This window comes from Notechis scutatus, chromosome 2, assembly GCF_049901735.1.
Source record: "Notechis scutatus isolate UNSWTSFEM ecotype Mainland chromosome 2, rNotScu1.2, whole genome shotgun sequence".
In the NCBI taxonomy this organism is placed as follows: Eukaryota; Metazoa; Chordata; class Lepidosauria; order Squamata; family Elapidae; genus Notechis; species Notechis scutatus.
The window spans coordinates 130234276-130261729 of NC_142010.1; the positions used below are offsets into that span (position 1 = coordinate 130234276).

Here is a 27454-nt window from a genome sequence, read left to right on the forward strand (position 1 = left end):
GAGCCTCTCTCATGAGGGCTTTGGACCTTGTCCCCCCTTGCCGGTTGACATGAGCCTTTGTGGCCATGTTGTCCATAGGGATTAGAACATGAGAGCCGGTCACTGATTGCCTGAAATGCTTGAGAGCCAGAAAAATGGCTCTGAGCTCTAACCAATTTATGGGAAGGTTCTGCTCTGACCTGGACAAAATGCCCTGAGCTATCTGGCCTTGCATATGGGAACCCCAACCCAGGAGGCTGGCATTGGTGGTTATCACTAGCCTGTCTGGGTCCCTGAACAGGAGTCCCCTCCAGATTGATGGGGAATGCCACCAATTGAGAGATCTCTGGATTTGCGGCAGAAGCAGGACCCTGATGGATGAGTGGCTGGTTCCTGCTCGTTGGTAGGGAAGCAGGAACCATTGGAGGGGTTGGGAGTGGAGCCGAGCCCACGGGACAATGCCAATACAGGAGACCATCTTCCCCAGAAGTTTGGACAGCAGCGACAGGGGGACAGTTTGATGTTGCTGGGTCTGGCTGATGATCTCTGCAAGGCTCTTTCCATGAGCTGGGGACAGGAAACCCTGGTATGATGTGGTATCGATGACTGCTCCCAAGTGTTGCAATTTCATTGTGGGAGACAGTTGGCTCTTTTTGGTGTTGATGGAAAATCCGTGGCTCTGAAGATATGACAGGGTAATTTGCAGATCCCAATGGGCCGCATGGATGGAAGAGGACAGAATCAAAATGTTGTCCAAGTAGCATTAGATCCTCACTGGAACAGAATGCAGAGATTCCATCAATGCTGCCAGAACCTTTGTGAAGACCCTTGGAGCCAATGAGAGGCCGAAGGGAAATGCTCGATACTGGTAATGGGTATTCTGATAACAGAAACAGAGAAACTGGCGATGATGAGGCCAAATTGGGATGTGGAGGTAATCCTCCGTGAGATCAATGGAAGAGAGGAGGTCGCCCTCCCGAATGCTCTCTAAAATAGAATGCAGAGTCTGCATTTTAAATCACCTATATTTTACAAATTGGTTGAGAAATTTTAGATCAAGGATGGCTCACCCCCCCCCCCCCTCGAGGCTTTGGGAACGATGAAAAGGCGAGAGTAAAGCCCACGTCCCCGTTGAAAGGGGGGAACAGGTTGAGTAGCCCTGATGTCAAGGTGCTGAATGGCCTGATTCATGAGGGCTTGCCTTGAAATGTCCCGAGAGACAGGACAGATCAAAAAATTTTCTGGGGGTGGCATTAGGAAGTCCAATTGTAACCCTGACCTAATAGTGCTGAGCACTCAGGCGTCCATCGTTGACTCCTCCCATTTGGAGGAAAAGAAGGCTAGGCAACCTCCAATGGGTGGGGAGAACGAGGGATTATTTAGAGCGATGGAAGGAACGACCCCCTCCCCCCCGAAAGGGCCATTTACCAGTAGAAGGTTGTTGCCTGCCAGATGCTTCTGCACGTTGGTCTTGGCATTGGGAGTACGGCCTCTGAGAGCGGGGGAAACGAGATGAGGTCTCCGCTCGAAAGGCAGGAGGGCGATACGGAGCAGGGTGATAGTCGGCTTTCTTCCCAGAGGAAAGGAGAATTTTACATTTATCTCTGGTTTCAATGAGATAAGGTTCCAGAGCATTGCCAAAAAGCTTATTGCCTGTGAATGGAACTGAAGCCAGCTTCCATTTTCGGCATGACTCCGCCTGCCAATTTCAGAGCCATAAAAGTCTTCTTTCTGCTACTGAAGATGCAATGGCCTTGGATGCAAATTTGGCAGAATTGAGAGTGGCATCCGCAGTGAATTCCGCCACTGTGATAATCTTGTTAAGGTCTTGGTGAGACCGAAGGTCAGAAGCAGGCAATCTATTCTGGAGTTGGCGCAGCCACCGTATGGATGCCCCCGTGAAAAAGGATGCTGTCGTTGAAGCCCGAACAGCCCAAGCAGCAGCCTGGTGATTGCGCTTGAGGGTCTGTTCGGAACATTTATCATCCAGTTTCAGGATATCTTCTGGCTCTGTGGGAGTGCCAGAAGACGAGAACGAGGCCAGAACCGGAATGTCAACAGAAGGCACTGCCAGGGCATTGTCCAGAGCTGCGCTGACATTGTAGAAATGCTCATCCAGAGAAGATGGGCGAGGACCTGACGAAGGGGAAGTGCACTGTTCCTTGACCATGTCCAGGAACAAAATGGGAGAAGGCAAAACCTCTGCATGCACTATAGGCTTGGAGAAGAGCGAGTCCCCTTGGCTAGAGGGATTTCCTTGTGGCTCAGGAGCCATTTCCTCTGGCGACAGCTTGGCAGTGACCAAGGCCTTGCTGAGTAATGGCCTGAAGAGAGTAGTTTGAAGACCAATGCAGAGGATGTCTGCTCTGAGCGAGAATCTGCTTCCTCTGAAAGATTTTGGTCATAAATCTCGCCCTCTTCACACTCTGAACGAGAGGAGTAACTGTGTTCAGATGGTGAAGCCCTTCCTTCCTCATCAACCTCCTCCCATTCTGGTAGAGAAGAATGGACCCTGAGGTCCTGGGGCCTGTGTAAATCAGGGTGATGAGGCAAGGAACTTATAGATTGAGAAGGGAGAAGGGCCTGAACCCTTTCCAGAGGTCGAAGAATATGCTTGAAGCCTTCAGCCAACCCCTGCCTAATGGCCAATGAGACATCTTGGATATCCCCTGGTCTATGCTCAAAGGTAGAGGCAGAAGGCCGAAGGCCTGCTGCTGTGGGAGTGAAGGTGGCTTCAGGCCTAGATTGAGAAGAGGTTCGAGGCCTGGAGGGTGGGGGAGGAGCATAGGGCCCAGAAGCCTGTTGGAAATAAGGCCCAGATCTGCTGAGATCCTAGGATCTGATTGTACTGCAAGAGCCTCAGGAGACCAGGATGGGGGATGGAAAGGCTCATAGATAATTTCTCCTCCCCCGGGAGGGCTTGGCTGGGGCCCACGGGTATCACCTGAAACATGCTGTAATTACACACTCCCTTCTGTTGAATAGTTCTGTTGAACTGCCTCTCTAGGGCTGCATGTCTGCGCTTTTCTGCTCTCAACTCAGCCTGAGTTGCCTTCTTAGGGGCTAGAGCCTTAGCTCTGATTTTAGCAGCCACCTCTCTCTGGACTGATTGGGTGCGTTGCCTACATCTTTTTCTCTTATTGGACTTAAGAGACTGTTCCATTGGGGGGGAAAGCTCTGCTTGAGCCTTATCTTGCTCCATTTGTAGAATAAAGGCTCTTGTGTTAGAAAGAAACTGTTTAGAAATTTTTTTGAAGCCCTTTAGGGTATAAAATGGCCCCTGGGCTTACAAAATGGCTGTGAACCTCATGGTGGAAGGCTTCAATCCAAGATGGCTGCTGACTAGAGGAAACAGACTCCGAAATCGAAGAATCGCTCCTTAGGCTATAAAGAGCCCCGAGCGAAGTCAGCAAAGGAAAACGCAGCCACTGGCCACACGATCAGCTGGCTTGTGCTCTTATTGGTTTGCCGATCGTTTTTTATGATCACTCCAAACTGCAGGCGTGGGGGAGGTCTACAGACGCTGCCCAGCTTGCCTGTACAGAGCTCTGGTAATGCTGCTCCCAACGTTGCAGGAGAGAGAGCCCTGCTCTCCTGGAAAAGCAGCTTCCTAGATCCCTGGGAGCTGCTTGAAGCGAAGAAAAAATACTGAAGATCGCTAGTGAGTGCTATCTAACAGAACGCTTTCAGAGACACAGCTACTGACTGAAAGGAGCTGAGTCAAAAGCTGGGGTCTCTCCCGGGGCTGGCTTTTATATCTTAGTACAGACTCAGCTAAATGACGTCATAGGAAGGAGTCAACCCATCCTGGGCTCTCGATGCAGCATGGAGAATGGAATGGAATGGAATGGAATGGAATGGAATGGAATGGAATGGAATGGAATGGAATAGAATAGAATAGAATAGAATAGAATAGAATAGAATAGAATAGAATAGAGTAGAATAGAATAGAATTCTTCTATTGGCCAAGTGTGATTGGACACACAAGGAATTTGTCTTGGTGCAAATGCTCTCTGTATACATAAAAGAAAAGTTACATTCGTCAAGTGTCAAGAATCATAAGGTACAACACTTAATGATTGTCATAGGGTACAATAACCAATCAAATCATACTAGGAAACAGTCAATAGAAACCATTAGGATATAAGCAACAAGGTTACAGTCATACAGTCACAAGTGGGAGGGGATGGGTTAAGGTTAGGGCGTGATGAGAAGATTAGTAGTAATAGTAGTGCAGACTTTGTAAATAGTTGGACAGTTTTGTGGGAATTATTTGTTTAGCAGAGTGATGGCGTTCGGGAAAAAAACTGTCCTTGTGTCTAGTTGTTCTGGTGTGCAGTGCTCTATAGTGTTTTGAGGGTAGGAGTTGAAATAATTTATGTCCAGGATGTGAGGGGTCTGTAAATATTTTCACAGCCCCCTTTTTGACTCGTGCAGTATACAGGTCCTCGATTAAAGGCAGGTTGGTAGTAGTTGTTTTTTCTGCAATCCTAATTATCCTCTGAAGTCTGTGTCTGTCCTGTTGGGTTGCAGAACCAAACCAGACAGTTATAGAGGTGCAGATGATAGACTCAATAATTACTTTGTAGAACTGTATTAGCAGCAAATCCTTTAATATTAAATGCCCAGAGAAAAGTACCCGCCTGGATGAACACAAAAATGCAGTAAAAAAGCTGGAACACACTTCCTCACTAGTCCAACACATGAAAGCCACAGGTCATAGCATCGACTTCAATGGTACCAAAACCCTAGCCACTATAGAAAACCCCAGCTACAGAATTATCAGAGAAGCCATAGAGATTGAAAAAAGACCTGAAAGCATGAATAGAAGAGATGACTCCACCAGACTGTCAATTATCTGGAAGCCTGCACTCTCAAACAAACAAACAAAAAATCTCCACACCACAAGCCAGGCAAACACCTGGGCACAAACAGACTCCCCCTGATACCTCCAACTCAAACACACCCCAACCAGGCACTCAGATGAAACCTAGCTTCCTAATAAATGATAGCCGTCCGTTTACTCGGAGCCAAGCCGCACTAAAAGCCTCCAATACAGGAAACACAATGTTGCCAGCCAATCAAGACGAAAAAAGCTACAAAACTGACAGAAGATATTAGAAACACCAATCAAGCGGAACACAGCAAACTCCAAGACCAATAAACACAGACCAAGACTCCCAACCAATCAGGGTGAAGAAAAAACCATTCTGGCACAGCAGTAGGCTAGCCCCAAATTCTGAAACCACTATAAAAGCCTGACTCACAGATGAACACTATACAGAAGCCTGATGATGGCAGATGAGATTCTGCCGAAATGTTGCTACAACTTTAAAAGCACAACTATAATGATGTGGGAAAATACCCGAACAAAGCTGAATATCATCCATCCATCCATCCATCCATATATATAAACCAAGCTGACCCACCAAATGTTGTTGGAATGGTAATGAAAATACAAAACTGAATTGCAGTTCAACAATACCTGGACAGCCACATAGCACTCATTTCTGTGTTAAAAAAAGTAATTGCTTACACTAATTACTCAGACTATTCTAGAGCGACCATCACAGGAGTTATACGTTCAAACATTGTTCTGGATTGCTGGAAAGGCTTCTGTAATGGTGGTGGTGGACACTCAGTCCATCTATAGCTAGTCTTCCCCCTGTACTTCAAGAAGCTTTGCATCTTGTCACTGGTCCATATCTGGCTGTGACAGTTAGTGCTAACATGAAACACAGTGCAAATCGAAGGCTACACTGGTTTAGTAGCACTGTAATAATGTTGTACCCCATCCTAAATACACTTTGGGGTCAGAATCGTTCCTTGGATTAGGCCCACTGTTTATTTAAATATGATGTGCTGAGTAATTCATAATAACCCAGGTTCAGCATCATTACCCAAACTATAAGCAATAATTTAAAGGCCACAATAGCTGAGGTTCATGAACCTTGGCAAGCCAAATCAAACAATCTACTTTCGGGTTGGAGTGACATGCAAGTCCTGATATTAAGTACCATTCTACTTTGATGAAAGGCAGGATGTAAATCTAATGAATGATGAAACGGAGGTATCTGTCTTGCATTCAATTGACATAGGTCGAAATACAGTAAAGCTCTCAATTTTAGTGCTTCAGATTACAAATTGGGAATATTGCATTCTTAGAAGATCTGCTTATAAATCAAAACATCTACTCCTTGACCCCTGCCCAATCTAGCCTAAACCAGCTGTGGGGAGACAAGAAGAAATAAATGTCTTTTTCAGATGTGTGACTGCCCAATGGGATTGTCCTTACATAAACAAAATTAAAGGCATCCTTTGCTTCCATTTCAGGTAGCACTTAATGATGCAGCTCATTACAAAGAGGCTATCGCTGCAAATGAGAGACTGTTTTGCTCCCTTCCCTTTATCCATAAAGCCCTGTTTCAAGCTTCTATCCTTCAAACTTCTTGATTTATACTTGTAATCCCATTATTGTTTCAAACCGACATCTTCTCATTCTGACTAATCCAGCCATTTATTATGGGGATTGTGCAATTGCATTTGAGAAAGCCGTGGTACTGTGATACCCAGATTCCTGAAATCAGATTTGCCTGGGAAAATGTTTAGCTTCCATAGATCTTCTTTATGGTGACCCACAGAAGTGGGGACCTTCAATTAATACTTAGATTACTACTGCAGCAAAAATCATATAAACAGATTGGCAAAGACGTAGAGAACTATCAGGGCTCCAGTAAACCCAGTAGCTCATTTATTTACATTTAAACTATTAGGTAATCTCCCACAAAAACACACCCAAAGTTTATTAATAATAAAGTAGATTATCTAACCACGCAGAGATCTTGGCTGCCGATCTAAAAATATTCCTTCTTACTTTGTTTTGCAAATATGTAAACAGTGAAGATTTGTGGGTGCTTGTTTGGTCTAGGCTGCTTGCAGCCTCTAAGTATTCTTCTAAGGCCCATGACAGATAAAACTCTGTAATATTGATTTGAAAATGTGACTTCTTTTAATTGATGAATAAATAATCTTTACAGATGAGACAGGGAATTTGGGGGAGGGGAACACACATTTTGTCTCAACGCTATATCTGTCTATTATCGCTTTCCCCAGGTTTTAGTCTCCAATTTTTCATCACCCAAATATCCAAACTCCCTCATGCCCTTACAAAACCAAGTGCATAACAATATGTCCAGTTCCAAATTCCTAATTTCGACTCTTTAAGAGAGGTACAGAAAGAATGTGCTGAAATGAGCAGAAGAAAAATCTTGTTGAAAAGTTGCCTCTACTTTTGCTCGTAGAAATTACTTGCAGGTAAGCTGTGTTCCCAACTTCCACCAACTCATGTACCTATAAAAGGTATATGGGATTTTATTTATTTAAACACATTCATGTAGTGAATTAACATCTGCAGAATAAATTCCTAGATAAATGATCCCAAGGCATTTTCAAGGCACGCATTACAGTGTGCTGAGCAGGCAGGGGAAATAAATAAAAGGCAGATAGTTTGATATGTAATCTGCATGCCAAGATGAAACAAAGACCGTTTTTTAAAAACAACAACGTATGTTTGCAATTCAGAAGAACTTCAAAATACTTACAGCAGTGACTCAGAGTTCCTAAGAAGAGGGTGGGGGCGCAGAAGTGTGTTGTCATACCCAGGAATGTAAATCCCCAATCCAGCATAACATACTAAAGCCGCCCAAATTGATGTCTGGGAAATGTTGGCCACTGATCAACCTAAATTATTAGCTCAACTCTGCCAATAATTGTCTTGCTCAACAAGTTACCAGAAGAAAAGCAATAAATAAAGTGTGCTCCTGCACATCTGATAATCAGCCCTAATAAGCTCCTCTGATTAAGCAGAGAAGTTGGTACACGCACACACATTGCACAATACTATGTTCTCCTGAGACACAGAGCTAGCAAGCATGTTGTTTTCTTCTGTATTCACTGCTGATCAAATGCCGCATGATCACACAAACTCTGAAATTTGGCACAATAGTCAGGTTTCTGCCTACGTTATCCTTTATTGTGAATGCACCAGCATTTTATTTTTCATGATATCTCTTTATAGGAATTCTTCAAGAAAAAGGCCCATAGATAGGCAGCCAGATGAGTCCTGGTGAATGCTTGGAGAAGTCCTGACATTTTTTTTCTGGCAAGATTTCAGAAATATTTTGTGTTTGCCTGATCCTACAGCTGAGACAGAGAGGGGCTAGCCCAAAGTTATGTGCCTGACTTTAAAAAAAAGCGTAGGGATTTGAACCCATCTACCATTACAATTACTGTACATAAGTTCAAGCAATGGACCAGCCTATATTGCCCCAAACTCCCTAACTGCTATCACCATTTGACCATACTGGCCTAGATTACAGCCTACACAGGAATGTTGGATAACACCCACAAAAGTATCAGACTGGACTACTATACAGGAAATTCATTTTTTTTGCTCAAGTATTTCTAACTCACACCCACTTGTTATTATTTGGGAAGGTTTTTTTTTTATAAGTGGTTTGCCCTTGCTTACTTTCAAGGGTTGAGAGAGAGTGGCCCAAGGTCACCCAGCTGGGCTTAAGGCTGAATCAGAACTCACCGTCTTCCAGTTTCTAGCCAAGTGCCTAAACCACCGCACTAAACTGGCTCTCATGCCATTTAACTCCACTTTTTAAAATTGCATGTTACTTGTTACAACATCCTGGAAACTGGACTGGTGGCTAAATGCACAAGACAGAGATCCGTATATGATGTTTATCTTAAACTCATTTCAACGGCTTATGACTTGGTTCATGTATCACACTAAATCATAGATGAAATGCAATTGTGATTTGTGGAACAAGCCATAGTCTTTCAAACATATTATACAAATACTATTATTGCTAAAATACCATGGTTTAACTTCAATAAATTTTTAACATAACAATCAGACTACAGTTTTGTAAATATAAAGCTTCCATCCAGCATTGTAACATTGAAATGAAAGATTGTAGATGCCTGCAAATAAAGCAAAGGTGAACTATTGTCCAATAATTATTATTAAAGCTATAACTCCCAGCATCCTTTATCTTAGTTATGTTGTAATCCAGTTATTCAAATAGTGTCTCCCTCATTTAAAGCTCAGTAAAGACAGAAATACAGGAACAAACACACATTAATTTTTCATATTGACTTTACAGATAAATATTGTAAGAAGTTTTTAAACTACAAAATAAATATCTCTTTTCTGTGTGAACTGATTCTGAGCCAACCACACCTTTGTGTAGTTAAAACTACATGCTTCAATGGACTTGGTTCAATTATATTCTCATAGTGCTTGATACTAGATATGTAAAGATATTATAGCATGCTGTAAAGTGGAAAACTCTCAGAGAAACTGTTCTGTGGTTAAGCAACAATTCCTTTAACAGGATGTCATTCTTTTTGTTCCAAGCTAACCAAATACTTAGTTTAAAAAGAAAATATGAGGCTATATGCTGATTAATTTGCTAAGCTTTCTGCTTTCGAGTGGGTTGGATAAAGCTAGAATATTTTAAAAAAAACCAGAACTCTGAACAATGCTTACATTTCTGTTTATTTTTTCATTTTAAATTGGATGCTTAGTACTTCCAGATTTATTCAAGAGAAGTGAGGAGGAGGAGATTATTATAGTGGTTAAGTTTTGCATGGCTACTAGTCCACCCTAAGCACATAGTATTCCTGGTTAGCTCTGAATAAATAATTCTCAGTTATTCTGAGGCTGAGTTATTCATCTTCAAGGGTAAAAAGGAAGGGAACGGAAACAGTCTTGAGCTCTTGGAGAACTAGCAGACTGTAAAACTAACAAATAAATAGAACTGGGGGTCCTAAATTAATTTCCAGGCTACAGTGCCAGAACCTAAAACTTGTAAGAGTGTGTTCTGCTTTAGTTTTCCTTCCCTTACCATTTGTCTGAGAAGAAGTGAGATATGAAAAGCAATTCTGCTACTCTTAATGGGAGGAGCAGTTCTCTGCCTATCAAACTAAAGGGGATCCAAATGATATTTTGTAAATTTGATTCAAAAGTGGCAATTTCTGTTCCATGAAACTGACTTTTGATGCCTCAGAAAACTGTGCTAATATTCCAGCAAAACACTTATTTGGGAAACTCTTAACAAATTCTGTCCTGTGCTGTGCAAATATTTTATGAGGACCAAACATGTTGTACTTACGGACAAGGTAAGATGAATCTCCACATGATTACAGTTTTTGGAAAGCCTTTTCCTAAGTGCTCTCACTGCCTCCTTGGGTCTGTGGTTAGAAGAAATAAAACCAGAAAACATACTGATCATTAAAATTCTACATACATATTATTTCTCTTATAATGTTAGCTGAAAATAGGGAATCAAGATTGCTGAAATAAAAAACTCCCTAAGAGAAAAATTAAATCAAAATTGGAATAAAGTAAGGTAGCCACTTCAGTGACAAAGATGAGTTGTGTGTTTAGAGTACATACACTAGAGATGGGCAGCCACGGCAACTTTATGACTTATGGGTTTCAACTCCCAGAATTCCCAATCTGGCTAGGGAATTCTGGGAGTTGAAGTCCACAGGTCATAAAATTGCTATAGATGCCCATCCGACATACACTATGTCCTGCCAAAAAATAAAATTTCTCATTCCATTACAGAAGTTTGTACAATAGATGGTTAATTTCCAACATCTGCATGATCTGATATCCAAGATGATTTATATTTGGTAAATGTTAATTTATAGTTGACTGCATAGCATCCCTATTACCGAAGGTTGGATAACCAGCCATTGGGGACACCCACACAAGCTTTGCTGAAATGGTTTCCCAAACTCAGTGTACTGTTTCTGTCTACAGTAGAAGTAGGCATCCTATAGGCTTATCAAAATGTTGAATTCCACCTCCAATCAGCCCCAAATGTTGTAGCATGCCTAATAGTCGGTGTTGTAAGTAAGATATCTTTCCCAGAGGCATGGAAAATAATCATCATGTATATGAGAGAGAATAAAAACAAAGCAATATATTCAGAGTGACACCAAGATAGATTCTGAATCTACTCCCGCTTCTATTAGCCTCCAAAGTCTTTAATTACTGAAAATCCAGCCTGCTTCTATCTGCATATTCTTACCCTTTACTGTAACCTACAAACACACACACACACACCTACAAACACACACACACAAACCAGTCCTATTTTCCAACAACAATAAAGCATAAAACAACAAGCCTATGAGGTAGAATGGGCTGCGAAACATGACTGAGGTTAGAAACTCAGACCTGGGTGTCCCTACTCTTAATCCAATATTTTATCCATTACGCCATACTAGTTCATTTGAGGGACTATGTTGCATTTTTAGAAGGTGTAATGATGATTCTAAGCTTAACGGTGATTATCTTTGTTGCTCATCTAGATTTAAGGATAATGATACCAACCAACACTTAAATGACCAGTCCTTACTGACATAGTTTCAAATGCTGAACTGGACATGGGTTGGAGGGCTGCTGAACACTGGCTATTCTCACTGAGAGACACATAAGCCAAAGCAAAACTCATACAATCCTATTTCCCCCCTGTGAACATGGCTTCTCTTTAGGTTAAGCCCACAGATGTCAGTGGTTATGCAGATCCAAAGAAAGTCGGCAAGTTTCCGGGGGAACAAAAACCCAAAATGTTGTTTCTTTTTCATTTCTTCTGCTCTCTGAAAGTTGAACAAACAAGCAAACAAAAATTCACCTCACCTCTAGGGTATTCTCCCTCAAATTTGTTCCCTCCAGGTATTCTGACTGGCAGCTCCCATCAATCTTAGTTAGTATTAGTATAGTTAGGAAAGGAGGAGTGAAAATACAGAATATCTACCCAAACTGAAGATGTAAAGGCTGTTTTGGGGGAGTAACATAAAGCCTTTTGTGGAGTACAGCCTGGTTATCCGAGCAACTGTCTATATCTTCATGATGCTGCCTGATACATTTACATAGAATGGGTACACTGTAGGCAGCGGTGGGATTCAAATTTCTTTACTACCGGTTCTATGGGCGTGGTCTGGCGTGGCGTGGCTTGGTGGCCGTGCCAGGGAAAGATACTGTAAAATCTCCATTCCCTCCCCACTCCACTAACCTGCTTTCCAGCTCCGTTCTCCTGTGCAGGACAACAAAAGAAGATCCAGCCAATCAGCTGGGACTCAGGAGGTAGAGAATAGATGAGGTGGGGGGCAGGCAGAGGTGATATTTGCCGGTTCTCTGAACCACTCAAAATTTCCACTACCGGTTCTCCAGAACTGGTCAGAGCCTGCTGAATCCCACCTCTGACTGTAGGTCCCCTCTATTAAAAGATTGTCACTTTATAGGATAGAGGAAGTATGCCTTCTCTGGCCACAATGCTTGCCCTCTGCAAAGCATCTCTCAGAGATATGAATGGCACCCACTTTCTTTGGGTTCTGAAAGGACTTTAAAAACTAGCAATTATCTGAGGTTAACATGTTTAGTTGATGTATTTGTGGAGGGCCCATCATATCTACATGGCCTAGCATTTTGATATGGGCTGCCTCCTGTGTATGTTTTCACTGTTTTTAATCTATTCTTCCTGGGTTTTGTAAGCCACCCAGAATCTAACAGAGTGGGCAACTATAATGAATTTAATAAATCAAATTAAAGTGAGATACCTTTCAAAACAATGTGCCAATTTCCTTTACGTGGTTGGAAATTGTTTTTGAGGATAAGTCCACAGGCAGCAGCACGGACAGCAGGAACAGTGCTATTGCCTTTGGCTGGGTTATACTGCTGTAACTATGAGTTGCTGTTTTTTGTTGAATTGGTTTGTTGCTGGTTTACTTTATTATTATTATTTTTGTAAGCCATCCAGGAAACACTTTTAAAAGGAAGAACAGATTCTACTACTAAAGTACAAATAAAAGACCATGGCTCATGTCCAGAGACTAATCCCTACCAAATACACAAAGCCCATCCCAGAAAAATAAACCCAGGATTAGCAATAAGTAACTCTTCCAAGTACATATAAAGATCTGCCTATATCAGGAGCAATATAATGTATTAGGAGCAAACAGTAAGAGATAAAGCTTATTTTATTCTAATTCTGCTTTGAGCAAAAATTGCTCTTTGAAGCAATGATTCTCACAGACTGCTGTCTTCTAAATATATGGAACTGTCAATCAGTCAATCAGAATAGAGCTGGAAGGGGCCTTGGAGGTCTCCTAGTCCAACCCCCTGCAAAAGCAGGACATCCTATACCAGTGGTGGCTAAACATTTTGGGCTCCTGTGCCAAAAATTATGTGCGCGCTTGCGCGCGCGCTTGCGCGCGCGCTTGTGTGCCAGCATCCAGAAGGCAATGAATGAGGCCCCCCGCCCCCTGCGCATGCGTGTGCGATTCCCCCCGCCACCCCCTTACCTGCACTGCGCCTCCCAGCTGATTTTCAGCCCATTTGAGGTCTTTTTCGGCCTCCCAGATGCTCGAGTGAAGCCTCTGCAGCCGTTGTAGGCCGAAAAATGGGCCCATTTCACCACTTCCAATATTTCTGGAAATACAGGAAGTGACAAAATGGTTTTTGGCCTACAAAGGCTTCAGAGGCTTCCCTCAAGCCTCTGCGAGGCCGAAAAAGGCCTCAAACAGGCCGATAATCAGCTGGGAGGTACGCATATGTGCAGTGAGGTAAGTTTGCCTGGGGCTCGCGTGCCACACAAATGGCTCTGCATGGCACCTGTGGCACGCATGCCATAGGTTTGCCATCACAGCCCTATACCATTTTCAGGTAGGTGGTTATCCCTATGTAACACTCTTTGGCTATGCTGGTTAAAGATATAGGAACTACAGGTAGTCCCTGAATTATAATTGTAACTGAGCCTAGAATTACCATCATAAATTGTTACAGTCGTAAGTTAAGGCTTCCACATGACAAAGTAATTTCCAGGCCTTTTTAAATGGTAGTTCTTAAGTAAATATAGTAATTGTTAAGTGAACGCGGCAGTTATTAATAAACCCATTCATTTGAATGGGCATTTTTAGCTGGAATTGTGGTCATATGGCTGAGGAATGCCACAATGGGCTGCAAAGCTGACTTGCCCAACATGCAGCCACATGAACGCAGGGAGCACATGGTGTGACTATTTACGGCGGCCAGGGGTCTTTTATGGGTCATGAGGTCCCCATTCTGTGGACATAACTGCAAACCTTCTTAAAGAAACTGGTTGTTAAGCAAGGACTACCCATATAGCCCAACTCATCTAGTTAGAGAAGACTAAGCTTAAACCTTTTTCTCTCCTAAGAGGAAGCAGCCAAGAGATACCACAGTATCTATCTGTGCATGAAAAGGGAAGAGTTACATTCAAAAATTATGCAAAGGCCCAGATATGTAGCCCCCAAAAATTCATCCAAGATTCTATGTTGAGTATACTACTTACTTCATACATTGAACTATGTCTACACATTTCTGGACTTCCAGAGTTGCTGAACTACCGTTCCCAGTAGTCTTCAACAATCATGGCTAATAATAAGGAATGTTAGTAACTGTAGTTCAGCACTTTCATGACAGTTTCCCATTGAAGCAGCCATCTCCATTACAAGTCATCATAACAGATCGGTGGTGTTGTATTATCATGCAAATAGTGCAATTCTGTGGTTTAATGACAATATGGCATCTGATGTGAGGACAAGTTGCATTATTTGCCTCTATCCTTGTGTTACGTGAAGTAGGTTTAACTTTTTTTGCATGTTGGCAGAAGAGGTACTGTCACTTCAAGCAAATCAGGGTATGCTACCCTACATAGCAGTAGTTAGCAAATAGGGTGCATACTTGGGAGCGTTTTGAATATTAGTAGAACTCTTTTGAATACAGAATCTGACCCACCCATAAAACCCATTAAAAAGTCATGGTACAATGAAAAAAGTCAATTTGTTCTTAAACAACAAACCTTAGGATATAGAATTACATACTCAAAACAGCATGCTGCTTCTTTGCAGTTACACACCTCAAATAGGATGTTTTCTGCTAGATGCCCTGTAATTGCTGCTTCAGAGATTTCCTGGAAATACAGTTTATGGACAGAGCATTGGCAAAGGTGTTAATTAGTCACACTTTGTTTGCGGAGCAAACACTCTTTCTCAGGCAAAGATACACCTTGGGATTGCTCTGTGGATAATGGACTTTTCTGCATTTTTTTTGAAGGCAGGACACCAATGTACTTAAAGATGGTCCCTGACTTATGACATTTCACTCAAAGATGATTTGAATTAGCAACATCTTCAGTAAAAGATAGTTATAACCTAAATTTGAACTTACAACTGTTACCCATCCCCACAATCACATAAGTGCAATTCAGGTGCTTTGCAACTGGCTCACTTTTATTATCTCATGGTCATGTAATTGTTAATTGCAACATTTTTGCTGGTTTGCAGTTGGGGGCTCCTTTCATCTCCCTGTTAATGAGCCTACCAAAGTGGTATCTATTTATTTATTTATAGACCCAACCTACTTCTTGGTAAGCTAGAAAAAAGTGGGATAGATAGCATCACTACCAAACGGATGACAAACTGTCCTCAACTAGTAGTCCTTAATGGTACTATGTCTACATGGAAGGAAGGAAGCAGTGGGGTACCACAAGGTTCCATCTTAAGCCCAGTACTCTTCAATATCTTCATAAACAACTTAGATGAATAGAAGGGGAACTCATCAAATTTGTAGATGATATTAAGCTGGGAGAAATAGCCAACACCCTAGATCAGTGGTGGCTAACCTTTTTGGGCTTCTGTGCCAAAAATTGTGCGTGTGCTTGCACGCTTGTGCTCGTGTGCCAGAGCCCAGAAGGCAATGCACGCCCCCCCCATGCTCCTACACATGCACATGCAATCCCCACCCCACCCCCTTACCTGCACTGCGCCTCACAGGTGATTTTCAGCGGGTTTGAGGCCTTTTTTGGCCTCCCAAAGGCTTGAGGAAGGCTTCTTCAGGATTCTACAAGCTTTGTAGGCTGAAATCTAGCCCCGTTTAGTCACTTCCAGTATTTTTGGAAAAACAGGAAGTGATGAAACAGGGCTAGATTTCAGCCTACAAAGCTTGTAGAAGCCTGAAGAAGCCTTTGGGAGGCTGAAAAAGGCCTCAAACCGGCCGAAAATCAGCTGCGAGGCGCACATATGCGCAGTGAGGTAAGTTTGCCTGTAGCACACGTGCCATAGGTTCGCCATCATGGCCCTAGATCAGTGGTTCCCAACCTTTTTTTTTTTTTTTTAAAACAAGTTTTATTAAAAGTTTCAACAACAAACAAATCATTACATATTAAATCTTTCCCTGTCTTTCTACAATAATTTCCCCAATATTCTCATAAAACACAAACAAACACAAACAAACATAAAAAAATCTTTTAGTAAAGTACCTTGGCCCCAGTTACTTCTCTTTGCATGGGCTAAAATAATAGCGCATATCACTCTTCACAATTCTATCTTATTTAATCCATCTTAATTAAATCATTAAATTTGTATCTTTTGCCCATTCATTATCCCTCTATCTCTTCTTATAATAAAAAGAATTTCTCCTGAAATCACTAATCAGAGTATGATGCCTTTCTATCCTCCCCTAAGTTAGTAAAATTAACATTCAACATAACAAATACCCAATTTGGTTCTGCTTGGTACAGTTTATCCACCAAAAATGTTTAAATACATTGTATCCTCCTTTCCTTCGATATTTTATTACATTTTAAAAATCAATCATTATTAAAAACTTCAACATTTTAATTTCTTATTAAATCTTAAACCATTCTAATTTACTATTTCAAATATAAATGTTACAATACCATCTTCTGTACCTTAGCAGAATCTTTTCTTACAGAAATTTATATTTCATCCTTTGTCTCTAAAAAAAATCCCTCTTCTCCCATCCAATTTTAAAGCTTTGAGGCTTTTCTCCGCCTTTCCCTTTCTTTCTTCCCCCACCAAATCTTCCTACCCCCTTCTTCTTCTAACCTCTGCCTTGCTGGGATCCCTTCTCTGTTGTGTTCCCTTTTTCTCGTTTGTTATCATTATATTTACTTTGCATCATATTTTTCTCTTTCTCAAATGTTTTTTTAGATCTTAAGTCCTTCATTTTCCTTGCTCTCTTCCTTCCTTCTTCCTTAGATAAGTTTTGGGATTCAATGAAGATGGCGTCTTCGTCTCTTCCTTGTTGTTCTTCTTCCGTTTCCATCTGTTCCATTGTCTGTTGGTAATTGACCAGCGCCATTTCTAGAAATAGAAAAGCTTTTTCCATGCCATCTTTGCAGGCTGCTTTTGTTTGCTCATATTCATCCCTCAGGTCTTCAAAAGGAAAGCCATTATAAATAAATCTTTTCTTTTCTTTATTCCTCTTTTCTTCTTACACCAACCAAATATTCCGAGAGAAAGGCAAAACAATCCCAAAATCCACAATCCTCAATAAATCCAAGCAAGCCAAAATTCCCCTTCCTCTTCCAGGGTGGTATCAAACAAATAAAAAAAAAAAAGAGTCCAAATCTATATTTTAAAGCCTTATTAAGATTATATTTCTGTCCTCAAGTCTTCAAGGCATCTCCTCCAACAAGATCCAAATTTATATATTTTTATCCTCTCCTTCCGGCTTGATTCCGTCGGGAGGGAGAGTAAACTTTCCTTTCAGCACCTCAAAATAGCCGCTTTTTTTTCTCTTGTGGAAACAATCATCAAAAAACCATCTTTTCCAGGAATTAAATTAGATAAATCTCAAAGCCCTGGAGTCGCAACCAAGAAGAACTTTCACTTTCAATAACTTTCTCTTCTTCCTCCTGCGCATACTTGCCCGGGCTGTCAACTTCTTTGTGGCGGCCATTGCGGACCGCCGCTGCACCGTCCTGGTAAAAGGGGGTTCTGCCGGCCAGGAGGGGTCTGCAACACCCCCAAACCCTTCCTCCGGATCCCCTTACCTTCAGCTACCCCTGCAGGGCAGCCTTGCTCCGCACCCGTCCGGTCGGAGCCCCATAACGGCTAGCGCGGCAGGGGATCGCGCAGCTCGCGAATCCCTACCGCCGCGAAGCCGACAAACCGAAACTCTCGGTTCCCAACCTTTTTTTCGCCCTGCACCCCTAAAGAAATTTCACTTGAACCTCGCACCCCTGAAATAAATAACAAATAAAAATGCCAACATATAGCCAATATCTTATTATTTACCTGGACTTTTCTCACACACCCTGGAATATCTTCTCGCACCCCAGGGGTGCGAGCACCCCAGGTTGGGAACCCCTGCCCTAGATGATAGGCTCAAGATTGAGATAGATCTTGACAGAATTGAACACTGGGCCCTATCTAACAAAATGAAATTCAATGTAGAGAAAAGTAAAGACTTACACCTAGGCAAGAAAAACCAAAAGTACACATATAGACTGGGTGAAACCTGGCTTAATTGCAGTAACTGAGAGAGGGATCTTGGAGTCTTAGTGGACAATCAATTAAATATGAGCCAGCAGTGTGTGGCAGCAGCCAAAAAAGCCAATGCAATCCTAAATTGTATTAACAGAGGAATTCAATCAAGATTATGTAAGGTGCTATTACCACTCTATAAAGCCTTAGTAAACATCACACCTAGAATACTGCATCCAGTTTTGGTCACCACACTAAAAAGATGTTGAAACTCTAGAAAGAGTGCAGAGAAGAGCAACAAAGATGATTAGGGGACTGGAGGCTAAAACATATAAAGAACAGTTGTAGGAACTAGGCATGGCTAGTCTAGTGAAGAGAAGGACCAGGGGAGACATGATAGCAGTCTTCCAATATCTGAGAGGCTGCCACAGAGAGGAAGGGGTCAAGCTATTTTCCAAGGCACCTGAAGGCCAGACAAGGAATAATGGATGGAAGCTGATCAAGGAGAGATTCAACCTAGAAACAAGGAGAAATTTTCTGACACTAAGAGCAATCAACCAATGGAACAGCTTGCCCTTGGAAGTTGTGGGTGCTTCATCACTAGAAGCATTCAAGAAGAGACTGGACAGCCATCTGTCAGAAATGGTAGGGTCTCCTGCTTGAGCAGGGAGTTGAACTAAATGCCCTACAAGGTCCCTTCCAACTCTGTTATTCTATTCTACTCTTGTTTGCACGCTTCCGAACTGCTAGGAGAGCAGGAGTTGGAGCATCCTGACACACAGCAGCACTCAGGCTTTGAACAATTTGCTGCTGCAAATTGTGGACCCAGCATCGTAACCACATGAGCCACTGCACTATATTGACATACAGTCAAGCTGACCACATGACCATGGAAATGTTTTTGGACAATGCTGGCTTCCTCGGCTAAGAAACAGAGATGAACACTATCCCCTAGAGCAGTGATCCCCAACCTTTTTTATGCCGCGGCCCGGTACCGGCATCAGCTGGGCGCCGCGGCCCGGTACCGGCATCAACTGGGCGCCGCCATCTTTTTTTGATGAAAAAGTGCTTCCAGTGACCTCACCTGAAGCACTTTTTCATCAAAAAGATGGCGGCGCTTACGCTCGGTGAACTTTTTCGGGTAGAAATGGCTTTCTACCCGAAAAGCTCACCGGAAGCACTTCCTATCAAAAAGATGGCGGCGCCCAGCAACCAGCGGCCCGGTAAGACTTGTTCCGCGGACCGGTACCGGTCCACGGACCGGCGGTTGGGGACCCCTGCCCTAGAGTCAGACATGACCGGACAGGGGAAACCTTGATCTTGACCTTTTTATTCAGGAGTAAGAATAGTTCCTATTGCTCACATCTATGCTAATGCTAAAAACCAGTGAAGGCATTAGCCGACCTTGCACAATCCTATTAATCAGGGATGTCCAATCTTGGCAATTTTAAGACTTGTGGGTTTCAACTCCCAGAATTCCCCAGCCAGCAGATGGACACCTCACTATAAATCTATTACAGAACTGCTTTACTTACCATGTTTTCAAAGTATACACTGTCATTAATTTACAGACACATTTAATGAACATGTGCACAACAAATATGAGTTTTCACAGGAGGTAGGATGCAAATACATCTACCAGGAAGCTAGGATTGCCTAATACATTCAATTTGTCTTGTTTATTATCTATTTATTTATTAGCATTTATATTCTTTTCCAGAGACACTGGGACAATTCACATTCAAATCCAAACTCATGAGGCAACAGTCATCACAACATTAAAACAACGTAACGATACCGATTTTCAATCTAGTCCTTTCTTGCTGTCTGTGATTATGTTTTTTTTAAATGTCAAGGTGAAGACTTCACAGCATGGAAAGAAAATTTTGCTTGGGTCTTATGCCAATCAAGCCCCATTTTTACTAGTATTCAAAAGAGTGTAGTAATATTCAAAGGCAAGCTACAGAGACTAGGTGAAAGTTGGCAACTCTTAGAATACATTGCAACAGATGCAGAAGTCCCCACAACTTAATATAAAGCTGAAACGGATAAACCACGAATTTCACATGGTCTGACTGGTGGATTTTTTTTCCTACTCCAGCAAATCTCTTCCCAATTGTGAATGCTTTGTTTTCAGGAACTTTTGGTTTGGGTGGTGGTGGGGAAACCTCCTGAAAGGTTTAGCATATTTATTTTACTTCTTTAAATTTTTTAAATAATTAGTAATATTTAATAAATAAATAAATAAATAAAATTCTAGAAGCTGCTATGCCTTTGGCCTTGCCTATCAGCCTGAACAAAAGTGAAGTATTTTGCCAGCAGGGGCCAAGTCCCAAGTCCAAAGAACTAAAAATCACTCTTGATGATACCCAGTTGAAAAAGGTAAACAGCTTCAAATACCTGGGAAGCATCATCTCGAGTGATGGCTCTATGGATACAAAACTGACTTAGGGATCAGCAAGGCCAGTCAGTGCTGGGATGGCAGTGTACTAGAGTGCTCAATCAACACAACACCCATATCTCCACAAAGCCAGAAGTCTGCAGAGTCCAGGTTATATCTTCCCTCCTATATGGATGTGAATCCAGGACTCTGTACTGAAGACACATCAAACAACTGGAGAAATTTCACATGTGTGCTCTCTGCTCTATCTTTGATATTTGTTGGCAAGACCATGTTTCCAACCTGGAGATCTTGGATATGCAGAGTCCACCACCATTGAGTCTCTAATTATCAGAGCCCAGATGTGATAGTGGGACACGTCATCGGAACAGATGATTGCTGTATGCCTCTCCAGTTTCTCCACTGTGTACTGGAGTCTGGGAAGAGATCTCCAAGTTTGGGAAGAGATCTCGAGGTTAATCATACAAAGAAACGGTGAAAGAAACCTCACACCATTGTGACTTCCAGCTAAGAGAACAAGAAGCTGCAGCTGCTTTCAGAACCCGTTGGCAAGCTTTCTGCTATGAAGCCTTCACCAGCTTTGAAGACACGTGCCACCAAAAACTGATAGAAAATTGTGAGCGGCGTCACAGAATATCACCCACAGTTACCACAACAATGAACTTTCCCGTGCTCCCACTGCACTAGATTCCGTGCTTCTAGAATGGAACTGCAGAGCCGTCTCCATGTATACAGATGAACTGCAAAACAGTGTCCCAAAGGTGCTTTTTTCAAGAGGCAACTGGACTTTCTGGTTTTTCTTTGAAGACGTTATGCCTCTCATCCAAGAACCTTCTTCAGCTCTGACTGGATGCTGGGGAAGAGCTGAAGAAGCTTCTTGGATGAGAAGCAAAACGTCTTCAAAGAAAAACCAGAAAGTCCAGCTGCTTCTTGAAAAAAGCACCTTTGGGACAACCATGACTTAGAATCTCCATAGACATTTGCAAAACAGAGTGTCTTTTTCAAACCTGAAGGGCTACCATATTATACTTCTTAGCCTCAAATTCTACAAAAGCCCAAAATAAACAAACAAAGTAAAACATTTGTATCCACCACTCTGGACATGCTTTCCCCCAAACATTAAGTTTTCCCAACTGCTGAAGAGCAAAATGATACAGATTTACGAAGAAGCACTTCTCTGACCTCATAGCTAAAGACCAAATAGTTATCTTTTCAAAGAACATCAAGCAACTTACCCTTCCTCAGTGGTGTTGATAAGGTCACAAATATGCATAAACTGACCCCATTCTTCTGTCTGCAAGGCTCCAAAAGTAGCTTTCGCTGTTAAGGGAAAGATTGGGCTCACAGTTAAAAAGCTAGGCAATTAGGAACAATCTGTTATTTTAGACCAGGGGTCTCCAACCTTGGCAACTTTAAGACTCGTGGACTTCAACTCCCAGAATTCTGGGAGTTGAAGTCCACGAGTCTTAAAGTTGCCAAGGTTGGAGACCCCTGTTTTAGATAATTAAAGTAGGACATTTAGACTTAGGTAGGAGTCAGCTTTTCCAAAATGGGAGAATGGCCAAATATAAATCTAATACAGGTACTACTCAACCTAAAACAGTTCATTCACAATTCACTTTTCAAAGTTCACTATTCAAAGTTACAATGATACTGAAAAAAGTGACTTATGACCTTTTTTCACACTTGTGACCATTGCAGCATCCCCGTGGTCAAAATTCAGATGCTGGGGAACTGATTCATATTTATGATGGTCGCAATGTCCCGGGATCATGTGATCCCCTTTTGTGACCTTCTGACAAGCAAAGTCAATGGGGAAGCCAGATTCACTTAACAACTTGTCACGAACTTACCTGCAGTGATTTAACAGCTGTGGCAAAAATATCATAAAACGGAGCAAAATTCACTTAACATCTGTCTCAGCAACAAAAATTGGGTGCTCAACTGTAGTCATAAACCAGACTACTTGAAAAAAAAAAAACACATCTCTCTCAGCCAACTTTTAAATGTAGGAAATTCAGCTAATAGTATCAGATTGCATTTGGTGGAGTTTCAACATGGTGTTCTGGCTCAAATATATTTTCCAATGCAGTTTAAGGAGCCGTAGGGCAACAACAAGGGTACATCCAAGATAAAATAAGCCTGAAGCCCTCACATGCTATTGAACCTTAATCATCAACAATCTTAATCAACAACTTCTGGAAGTTTGCCCATTGCCCTGTAAAATGCAGGAGCACCAGCACTGCATCAATGCCTATATTCACATTTTCACCCTGGAAGAGGAGTGCTATGGGTTGCCTCTATTGGATACACCTGTTGTTAAAATTTGCAAAGTTCCAAAGCATATATGAGGCACTTTGGAGAGTTCTGATCCTCAGTTGCTGACTAAAGTTTCCTGTAAGTAATCTTATAAAAATGTAATATATGAATATCAAAATCTCTTTTCCTTTGTTCAGTTTTTCAAGCTCATCAAAAGTTCAAGTACCCTATAACAATAGGTTGCCATTAGCGTTTCTATTAACAACGCACAACAATCTCACTTTCAGCGGGCAGAGGATAATAGTTTGGAGATGTTACCGCGAGTTACCAGAAAGGAGCGCCACTCTTCCCCCCACCGGAATCCAGGTTACGGGTTAAGCGCTTCTTCCCCACAACCCCTTGAATACACAAATTCAAGAGCCTCACTTCTGGTCCAATTGTAATTGGAAAATGCCAGGAATCCAATATATCACGATATCAGAAGTTCGCGATCCAGCCGCTAAATTCAGAAAGACGGCTGGGCGGGTTGGACTAGATGACCCACACGGTCCCTTCCCAACTCTGTTCATCTGAACCTGAAGGGAAGGAGCTGCCCGGCAGGCGCCGCTTACCGATCAGGTGGCCCACGGGGGTGCCGAAGGCATCCTTCTGACTCTTTCCAAAAGCCATGCTGAGTCGCGCCTGAGTTTTCGGGCCCGTTCGGGAGACCAGGATCTTCGGATCCGAGCGGAGAACGACGGCTTCTCCCTGGCACCTAACGCCCGAAGCCTCCCTCTTCCTCCGCTCCGGTGGCTGCCCCGTCGGGGATCGCTTTCCAGGAGGCTGGAAGGGAGGAGCTTGGTGACCGCCTTCCAGGTGCTCGCCGGAGCTGGGCGTCCCGTAAGCTCCGCGTCGGGGATCACGTGCCGCGCGGGACTAGATCAGACCTGCCCCGGCTCGGATTTCAAGCGTCGAGAGGCGAGAGAAAAACTGGTCGGAGGGTACGGCGCTCTGCTTGCCCCGCTTCATGGCGGAACCGGCGGGGTGGGGTGGGGTGGGTGGAATACCACGAGGTCGGGAAGCCTCTTTTGCTCCCTGGTAGTTCACAAGCCGTTTCGGTTTGCAACTTCTGCGATTGGTCGGGGGTGCTTTCACATCACCTGGGGTGGTTTGCTTGCCTTTGGGGGGCGGGGGGGAGGACGGTGGGGAGACGATTTGGTATGCCACGACCACACCTTTTTCTCCTGTTCTGATCCAAAACGTGAAGCCTGAGTTCAGTTAATAAACTCGAGCTAATGAACGTCTGTTCGTTATATAATTATACACTATAATATATAGTATAATAATATAAATACAGAATAAAATAGAGCTGGAGGGGACCTTGGAGGTCTTCTAGTCCAGCCCCTGGCTCAAGCAGGAAACTATACCATTTCAGACAAGTGGCTGTCCAGTCTCTTCTTAAAATCCTCCAGTGATGGAGCACCTATAACTTCTGAAAACAAGCTATTCCACTAGTTAATTGTTCTCACTATTGAGGAAATTTCTCCTTAATTCCAGGTTGCTTCTCTCTTTGATTAGTTTCCAACCATTGTTTCTTGTCCTGCCCTCTGGTGCTTTGGAGAACAATTTCACCTCCTCTTCTTTGGGACAGCCCCTCAAATATTGGAATATTGCAATCATGTCACCCTTAATTCTTCTTTTCTTTAGACTAGCCAAACCCAAATCCTGCAGCTGTTCTTCATATATTTTAGTCTTCAGGCCTTTGATCATCTTAGTTGCTCTTCTCTGAACTTTTTTCAAAGTCTCAACGTCTTTTTTATAGTGTGACCAGAGGTGGTATTCAGCAGGTTCTGACCAGTTCTGGAGAACTGGTAGTGGAAATGTTTTTTTTTTTTTTTTAAACAAGTTTTATTAATTTCAACAACAAACAAATCATTACATATTTAAATCTTTCCTGTATTTCCACAAAAATTTCCCCAATATTCTCATAAAACACAAACAAACACAAACAAACATATAAAAATCTTTTAGTAAAGTACCTTGGCCCCAGTTACCTCTCTTTGTATGGGCAGCGCATTTCACTCTTCACAATTCTATCTTATTTAATCCATCTTAATTAAATCATTATATTTATATCTTTTGCCCATTCATTATCCCTCTATCTCTTCTTATAATAAAAAGAATTTCTCCTGAAATCACTAATCAGAGTATGATGCCTTTCTATCCTCCCCTTAATTAGTAAAATTAACATTCAACATAACAAATACCCAATTCGGTTCTGCTTGGTACATTCTATCCACCAAAATTTTTTAAATACATTGTATCCTCCTTTCCTTCAATATTTTATTACATTTTAAAATCAATCATTATTAAAAACTTCAACATTTTAATTTCTTATTAAATCTTAAACCATTCTAATTTACTATTTCAACTATAAATATTACAATACCATCTTCTGTACCTAGCAGAATCTTTCTTTACAGAAGTTTATATTTCATCCTTTGTCCCTAAAAAAATTCCTCTTCTCCCATCCAATTTTAAAACTTTGAGGCTTTTCTCCGCCTTTCCCTTTCTTTCTTCCCCCACCAGATCTTCCCTACCCCCTTCTTCTTCTAACCTCTGCCTTGCTGGGATCCCTTCTCTGTTGTGTTCCCTTTTTCTCTTGTTTGCTATCATTATATTTACTTTGCATCATATTTTCCTCTTTCTCAAATGTTTTTTTTAGATCTTAAGTCCTTCATTTTCCTTGCTCTCTTCCTTCCTTCTTTCTTAGATAAGTTTTGAAATTCAATAAAGATGGCGTCTTCTGTCTTTTTCTTGTTGTTGTTCTTCTGTTTCCATCTGTTTCATTGTCTGTTGGTAATTAACCAGCGCCATTTCTAGAAATAGAAAAGCTTTTTCCATACCATCTTTACAGGCTGCTTTTGTTTGCTCATATTCATCCCTCAGGTCCTCAGAAGGAAAAGCCATTATAAATAAATCTTTTCTTTTCTTTATTCCTCTTCTTACACCAACCAGATATTCAGAGAGAAAGGTAAAACAATCCCAAAGTCCACAATCCTCAATAAATCCAAGCAAGCCAAATTTCCCTTCCTCTTCCAGGGGTGGTATCAAACAAAAAAAAAAGAGAGTCCAAATGTGTATTTTAAAGCCTTTTTAAAATTATATTTCTGTCCTCAAATCTTTAAGGCATCTCCTCCAACAAGATCCAGATTTATATATTTTCTTTGTCCTCTCCCCTTCCGGCTTAATTCCTCGGAGGGAGAGTAAACTTTCCTTTCAGCACCTCAAAAATTGCCGCTTTTTTTCTCTTGTGGAAAAAATCATCAAAAAACCATCTTTTCCAGGAATTAAATTAGATGAATCTCAAAGCCCTGGGTCGACCAAGAATAACTTTCACTTTTAATAACTTTCCCTTCTTCCTCCTGCGCATACTTGCCCGGCTGCCAACTTTGTGGCGGCCATTACGGACCACCGCTGCACCGTCCTGGTAAAAGGGGTTCTGCCGGGCCAGGAGGGGTCTGCAACACCCCAGACCCTTCCTCCGGATCCCCTTACCTTCAGCTACCCTGCAGGGCAGCCTTGCTCCGCACCCATCCGGATCGGAGCCCCAAAACGGCTAGCGCGGCAGGGGATTGCGCAGCCGCGAATCCCTACCGCCGCGAAGCCGACAAACCGGAAACCCTGGTAGTGGAAATGTTGAGTAGTTCAGAGAACCGGCAAATGCCACCTCTGACTGGTCCCACTCCCATCTATTCTGTGTCTCCCCAGTCCCAGCTGATCGGCTGGGTCTTCTTTTGTTGCCCTGCACAGGAGAACGGAGCTGGAAAGCAGGTTAGTGGGGTGGGGAGGAAATGGGGATTTTGCAGTATCCTTCCCCTGCCATGGCCACCAAGCCACGCCCACCAAACCACGCCCACAGAACGGATAGTAAAAATTTCTTAATCCCACCACTGGTGGTGACCAATATTGGTTGCAGCATTCCAGGTGTGGTCTTACTAAGATTTTATAAAGTGGTACTAATACTTGACATGATTTTGATTCCATGTCTAGATTCTATGTCTAGAGTCTCTCACAGACCAATTAGCGTTTCCGCTTCCTTTCTGGTAACTTTGGACACCTCCAGAATGCATCACCCTGAAGCAGGTTTCTCACACTTTACATTTGTAGGTGCAGAAATAAAAGTAGCTTCTATAAAATCATCACCATTCCATCCATCACCCGTATCGTAAAATTAGTAACCATTATCACAACAGACACCCATCTTTATACTGTGGGAACGATCAAAATAATGTCATGGGGCAGAATTCCATCTTTTTTGGAGAAAACTTAATCTTTCCTCTCCTTAGCCTTTCTTTAAACAGCTGTTTGGGGCTGGGGGCCACATTCAGAATTTAGCATGTGTAATGCAGGCACATCAGCCAAACAAGTGCTATGCACGTAAATAGCCTGTTAGGAAGAGTTGCCCTGGTGGGTTGTATGGCATCAGTGCTTTTT

The 27454-nt window shown here is 42.3% G+C and overlaps 1 protein-coding gene across 2 annotated transcripts in view; it reads right to left on the reverse strand.

The window, feature by feature from the left end:
• The window catches only part of TOM1L1 (target of myb1 like 1 membrane trafficking protein), a 60223-nt gene extending 36458 nt beyond the window's left edge, over positions 1–23765 (reverse strand). For both annotated transcript variants that reach the window (XM_087956219.1, XM_087956218.1), the window contains exons 1-3: positions 23590–23765; positions 21955–22039; positions 10167–10245 (exon numbers count right to left, since the gene is read on the reverse strand). In XM_087956219.1, coding sequence (XP_087812345.1) covers positions 10167–10245; positions 21955–22039; positions 23590–23647 — 222 coding nt within the window. In that variant the 5' untranslated portion in view covers positions 23648–23765. The remainder of the gene's footprint in view (positions 1–10166; positions 10246–21954; positions 22040–23589) is intronic.
• Between the last annotated feature and the right edge of the window lie 3689 nt (positions 23766–27454).